The following is a 6,977-nucleotide window of genomic DNA, read 5'->3' as shown; positions in this document are numbered from 1 at the left end:
CTCTCTCACACACACACACACACACACACACACACACACACTCTCACTCATAAACTCATGCCATAGCATTTCCAGAAATGCTTCCGCTCGCACACTGAAGGCACACACAAGTCGCTAGAGCTCTTTCCCTCCCCCCAATTACCAAAAAAAAAAAAATAAATAAAAGAAGTAATTACCGTGAGGGTGACGGAGGGCTTGACAGACCTGTGTGATTCAAAGCTCTGTTGGCTGAACAGGCTCAGCTTGTTGGTTTCCACCGAATGAATCACGTTAACCCTTGTTTGTACAGCTCTAGTGTAGTTTAAGACAAATCTGTTGCGCCATTCATGTGGTTTTCATCCGCTTAGCTGGTCTTGGTTGGTTTGATTGGGTGTGGAGAAGAGCTGATCGATATTTTTAGATCATAACAGGCTATTTTAATCAGTGAATGTGCTAAAAATGAGCCAGGTTGATTATTGGGATTTTATTTGCCCATTTTGAGAGTATTTACATTTGTAGTTTGCATATGATCAGATTAATACTTTGCGCTTGTGCCAGTTACAAGTGTTTTTTTGAGTAAATAGTGTGCGAAATGTGTTAATCTTGGGGGTCTACTTTGGCCATTTTGAGATTTTTACATCAATAATTCACATATTATCAGATTAATACCTGAACTTGTGCCAATTCTAAAGTCTTTTGTGGTTTTTCAATGAATAGAATGTGAAATAATTGTTAATTTTGGTTTATTATGGGCTTCTTATTTGGCCAGTTGGAGATTATTTACATCAATAATTAGTATATTATCAGATTAATACCTTCTACTTGTGGTTTTTGAGTAAATAGTGTGTGAAATAAGTGTTAATTTCAGCAGTTTTTGAGTACTTGTATTTGCAGCCATATTGTTTTAATACGCAAACATGCATTAATATGCATTGGCATCGGTATTGGTTGCTTTGATTTAAATGTTGCACATTACAAAAATTGCTTGATTTTCTTCATCATTCGTGCCTTACCATGGCCAAACAGTACTATTTGAGTAGTATCTTTCGTTATCGGTTGCGGTATCATGCAAATCATTTAGTTTTGTCATCATTTGTTTGATGTATTGTGCAATAATTTACAGTAGTATCACGAATGGGCAGTTTTTGAACCTGCTTCTGAAAGCTTTGTTTTGCATTTTAGAAATTCCTTCCACAAAGCTTTGTTCCTCACTCGTTGTGTCGTCCTTTTATGACTTAAGTCAGTCTGTAGTCAATAGACGTAGAGCTGTTAGCTAACAAATGCTGATATTTTGAAAACACTATTTAGAAATGGTTGACTGCTGTACTGAGAAAAATTAAGTGAATTCTGCTTTAAACTAGTCAGTTTAATTGCCTCCTATGTTCTTTTTGTGTAAAATTTGTATTCATGGTGTGTGCTTTGTAGTATTTGTTCCAAACTTCGTTCCAGTGCTGAACTTTGAGGCTAATCCCCCGACACAGGGATTCGAGCTAAAACTCATGAGATACATCTCATCACGCCAGGATTGACAACTCAACCCTTTCTGGACGTCTGAGGGCTTGTGGATGCTGCATCACTGTCTGCTTTACTGTCCACTTGGGACACACCAGCAAATGATGAGCTCCGATGATCTAACTGCAATCTCAACACTGGACAGATTCGCCAACTGGTATTTTGCTCGAATGGATCTCTTTGTCATCGTCTCTGTGGATTATTGTTTGCATACAGACTCCCTGGACTCCTGGACTGCTGTGCTGATGATACCTGGAGGCCCACAACTGTTTGAATTGAGACCGTTTTCACTTTTAATGTTCCGTTGGATCGTCATACTGATCTAAGACCTGCAATACGAGAAACTCGGAAAGGATGAGATCGTAGTGACCAGTGGGGAACCTGCTCATGTTACCGCAGCAGCAGATGGCAGCCTGCCAGAGATTAAGAGTGATATGGGGTTGTTCATTATACTGGCACAGAGTCGCACAGGGGGTCGTGAAGGAGCGACGCTCGGAGCAGCAAGTGGCTTGTGGTATTTGATCCATTGGCTCAAGTCTGTCAGAATTCCTTAAAAAGCACTGCAGCGTGTGAGGATGCTTTTTCTGTGTCACTCAGGAATAACACGGCTAGCCAGAGGACGCTCAGATGCAGGCTTTGCTGTGGCCGCCGTACAAAGCATTTGCAACACTTTCTAGTCCCAAAAGAGAATGACAGCGAGCGCCCACATTTTTCCAGTGTTTTTTTTTGCCTCACAAGATCTTAAAAAAATGTGTTAATAAATAGCTCTTTAGGAAAACTAACCCAGGCAGGCTGCATTTCCCAGAAGCAATTAGAATTAGAAGCCGTTAGAATCAATTGGCTCTCTAAAAATCTTTTAACTGTATAATATTTAATTCTAAGAAAAAAAATGCAATATATTTAGGTTTGTGAATATCTGGGGAAAACAATATAAATAAATATATATATATATATATATATATATATATATTTAAATATTGGTGGATTAATATCTGGTGTAATTCTGCACCTGGAATTTGACATTTTTTTTCACATCGACTTCTACAGAATGGCTTCTACGGTACGCTTTTTGCACTATCACTAAATATCAGTTTCTCTGTGGACACAATGAATGGGTTATTTACTTCTGGAGCTCTACCAACGAACCCTTTTACTTTCTCCAGTGCTCTTTGAAAAGGAAGATAACGAATAATTGAGATGGTGAAGCAGATGACCTGCGGTTTACATCTGGAGCGGCGTGTGAAGCAGAGGTTGTACTGGCCGTCGCAGTGATTGAAAGGCCGCTGTTTTTTCTGCTTTTGCTTGGCAGCTGTTGCAGCGTCTTGGGAATGCTGCAAAATAAACAGCTCATGAAGACACTCATGTTGGTCATTAGTTTCCGCCTACTGCCTAACAGGCCGCAGATTGGGCAATGCAACAAGAGGCGGAGGATGAGCTTCCTCCCCATGTCTCGCTCATGCCTTGTGTTGCAAATTAAAGGGGGAATGCGGTGAAATAACACGCACTCCAAAGAGCAGAGGTTGCTTTAACCAGAGGTTGCTCTCAACGAGTGCATCTGACTGGATGGAATAACCTTTTATGTGATTTTATTTAAGTGTACTTGTTTTAGAGATGCCAATCTGACTGTTTTTGTTTTTTTTTGGGGGGGGGGGGCATTTCTGACTGGAGGGGGAAATAAATGGAGCGATGTGTGGAGAGGGAGAGAGAGAGGAAAGTTGCAAAGGCCACTTATTCAACTGTGGCGTGCTCTTTTCAGATGTGCCGTTTCGTGTTTGTGTGTGTGCATCTGTTTGTGTTGTGTGGATGTTAGATGTGTCAGAGCAGCACTGGTTTAAAACCAGTGACGTGAGTTTGAGGCGGTACTGTCTTTGTTTGAACAATGGCAGGCGAAAATGTTTTTTATTCTTTTTAATGTCCCTATCTACCTTTTTCTTCAATGCGCAAGTAAGCCTATGGGTGAGACTTCCGGTTCATTAGCCGCTATAGGTAAATAACGAGGAGAATAACAACGTGTAGTAAATGTAAAACTGTTTGCACTACAAACCAGTGTGTTCATAATTAAGATAATACATTAAAATAATATAAGACACACCAACTTTCAATATCAAGCAGCAAAACGAACTGTTTTGTTCAGCTAAAAATAGCTGGATGGCGTGGACGCAGATGAGACCGGAAGCCAGACCCATAGAATTTACAAATGGCTGCACCCATTTTTACAACAAGAAAAAGGTGGATAGGGATTGGAATTACTTGACCTTTAACCTTTTCACACATAAGTTTAGAATGTTCAAACTCATTTTTTTTAAACCTCAACATTTTTAGAACCTACAACATTCCATTTCCATGGCGATGCATCAAGCATGTCACATGACACTTCACCATCGCTGTTGGGTTCCGGAAGTAAAAAATCCCATTCATTTTCTCCATAGGGAAATGTATTTTTAACGACAACTTACAAACTGTTAAAGACAGAACAGCTGTGAGCTACAAGGTTGTTAATTAATGGTGGATGTGTTTTTTTTTAAGCAATTAACCCGCATTGTTTCAACTTAAATAATTGTTTAACAGTTCCTGGTGGTAAAACTACATTTCTCATGATTCTGCTAAAGAATCTCCACCAGTCAGAGATTTGAAAACAACAGATTGTGCCAGAAGAACCACCCACTCCCATTACTGTGATTGGTGTAATTGAGTCAATCAAACCACTTAAATAGTTATGTCTATATGCATATTTTGAAATAAATATAAAAATATTGCTTGCTATTTATTTTTCCCAACATTTTTATATTTTTAGTTTTTACTTTTAGCTTCTGGAGTGGGAAATAAATGGAGCGATGTGTGGAGAGGGAGAGAGAGAGGAAAGTTGCAAAGGCCACTTATTCAACTGTGGCGTGCTCTTTTCAGATGTGCCGTTTCGTGTTTGTGTGTGTGCATCTGTTTGTGTTGTGTGGATGTTAGATGTGTCAGAGCAGCACTGGTTTAAAACCAGTGACGTGAGTTTGAGGCGGTACTGTCTTTGTTTGAACAATGGCAGGCGAAAATGTTTTTTATTCTTTTTAATGTCCCTATCTACCTTTTTCTTCAATGCGCAAGTAAGCCTATGGGTGAGACTTCCGGTTCATTAGCCGCTATAGGTAAATAACGAGGAGAATAACAACGTGTAGTAAATGTAAAACTGTTTGCACTACAAACCAGTGTGTTCATAATTAAGATAATACATTAAAATAATATAAGACACACCAACTTTCAATATCAAGCAGCAAAACGAACTGTTTTGTTCAGCTAAAAATAGCTGGATGGCGTGGACGCAGATGAGACCGGAAGCCAGACCCATAGAATTTACAAATGGCTGCACCCATTTTTACAACAAGAAAAAGGTGGATAGGGATTGGAATTACTTGACCTTTAACCTTTTCACACATAAGTTTAGAATGTTCAAACTCATTTTTTTTAAACCTCAACATTTTTAGAACCTACAACATTCCATTTCCATGGCGATGCATCAAGCATGTCACATGACACTTCACCATCGCTGTTGGGTTCCGGAAGTAAAAAATCCCATTCATTTTCTCCATAGGGAAATGTATTTTTAACGACAACTTACAAACTGTTAAAGACAGAACAGCTGTGAGCTACAAGGTTGTTAATTAATGGTGGATGTGTTTTTTTTTAAGCAATTAACCCGCATTGTTTCAACTTAAATAATTGTTTAACAGTTCCTGGTGGTAAAACTACATTTCTCATGATTCTGCTAAAGAATCTCCACCAGTCAGAGATTTGAAAACAACAGATTGTGCCAGAAGAACCACCCACTCCCATTACTGTGATTGGTGTAATTGAGTCAATCAAACCACTTAAATAGTTATGTCTATATGCATATTTTGAAATAAATATAAAAATATTGCTTGCTATTTATTTTTCCCAACATTTTTATATTTTTAGTTTTTACTTTTAGCTTTATTCACAATGCTGCAGCGGATTGTAGTTGTCTCTCTCTCTCTCTCTCTCTCTCTCTCTCTCTCTCATTAAAGCCATTAATTTGTCTTTTTGTTTATCTTTTTTTTCTAATTCAAATATTAAATTTTTTTGCTTCAAATCAAAGTTTTGTAATTTTGTAGTTCACATTGTAGCTGGTGGTATTAGTTTGTGGCTTGTGACTCTTTAATTATGATTTTTTTAAAATCCCTATGGGAAAAATAAATAGAAAAAATACTTCTGAAACCAACGGTGCTGAAAAAGTGGACAGGCATCCTAAACCAGCCTAATTATACAAGGCTTCTGTAAGATTTACTAGTTAAATAGTCATTTAGCAACCTGACTAACTGATATTGAACTGCAGTAAACTGTAGTCTTTGGTGGGTGTGATTGAAAAATGAACAAAAGGAAGGCATGGACCGTATCCAATCAAACATCCCACAGGTGTTTCCACCTCGGTAGGGATGCTGTTGAAAGAAATGCCTCTAATAATCCTCACATGATTAGCCGTGTGAGTGTCACTCGCCGTCGCTGTGTGAGCGTTTCCTCATTTCCAGAGCAGCAGTAACATGAGATGCTGTGGTTTTAGGACAGTTAAGTGGGTCGATGGATGGGTGGAGTGGGTCCACAGTGATGAAAAGCTTCCTATGACTGTCGAATCATGTGGGGCCCGCTTCCCTCTCTCGCTTGCTCTCGTTCACTCGTTCACTCGAGTAGAAATGGTGTGAAAGGGTAAATGACACTAGGCCCTCTGATTGTTTTGACACACGAGCCAGACGCTGACAGCTCAGTTCAACGCTCAATAACAGTGCAAAATAACAGAATTTGGCTTTGACTGCATATAAACTTTTCTTCGACTGCTCTAATAGGATAAAATAACTCCTTTTGGTTCTGGTGCTTGTCTCAGAATCGGCTCGCATTTCCACTGACTCTGAGAGATAATGCCATTGTTTCTACATAACCTGACCTTAAACAAACATTGTTCATCATAGTCTTTGAGTTTTAGTTGAAGTAATCATGTTTTAATTTCCAATTTGATTACATCTCTTAATGCCGTCCAAACTGGCTTTGATTCAACGCTTGGAATTTATTTAAAAGTTACACTTAAAATAAATAAACCAGGTGAAGTTGTTTTGCAGCTTATTCATCTGAATGGCGCCAAGTTGTGCTTTTCCAATCTCAATGGCTTTGTTGATTATAACCGGAGTGATCCGTTTAATTTTGTGTTATCAGTCTCAAGATGTTTTGCTTTTTTTTTTTTTTTTTCTTGGTTTGCAACCAGTTTACAAAATTGGCCATTGCAGAGCCAATTTTTTTTCCCAGTTCAGTAATGTCTTTTATTCTTTGGAAAGTAGTGATGCTTTGAAATGAAAATTCTTGGCTGAAATTGAAAATGATGTTTTCTGTCAGCCTTTGTTTGAAAACAGCCAATTCTGTTAATTAGGGCTGTGCAATTAAAGGCACAATATGTACATTTCGCCGCTAGAGGGTGCACATTCAAAATAAACAGA

The 6,977-nt window shown here is 38.5% G+C and overlaps 1 protein-coding gene across 19 annotated transcripts in view; it reads left to right on the top strand.

Moving 5' to 3' along the window:
• The window catches only part of LOC107590532 (pleckstrin homology domain-containing family A member 5-like), a 176,310-nt gene that overhangs the window by 4,712 nt on the left and 164,621 nt on the right, over nucleotides 1–6,977 (top strand). Inside the window, exon 4 of one of the 19 annotated variants that reach the window (XM_016279330.1) lies at nucleotides 2,655–3,498. The exons of the other annotated variants lie outside the window; for them this stretch is intronic. Coding sequence (XP_016134816.1) covers nucleotides 2,655–2,664 — 10 coding nt within the window. The 3' untranslated portion in view covers nucleotides 2,665–3,498. Of the gene's footprint in view, nucleotides 1–2,654; nucleotides 3,499–6,977 lie in introns of those variants that run through there. 19 annotated transcript variants of the gene reach the window in all.

Source organism: Sinocyclocheilus grahami, unplaced genomic scaffold (genome assembly GCF_001515645.1).
Source record: "Sinocyclocheilus grahami isolate Dianchi unplaced genomic scaffold, SAMN03320097.WGS_v1.1 scaffold129.1, whole genome shotgun sequence".
Classification (NCBI taxonomy): domain Eukaryota; kingdom Metazoa; phylum Chordata; class Actinopteri; order Cypriniformes; family Cyprinidae; genus Sinocyclocheilus; species Sinocyclocheilus grahami.
Note: the sequence above shows the minus strand (reverse complement) of the source record. Positions and strands in the feature narration are given on the sequence as shown.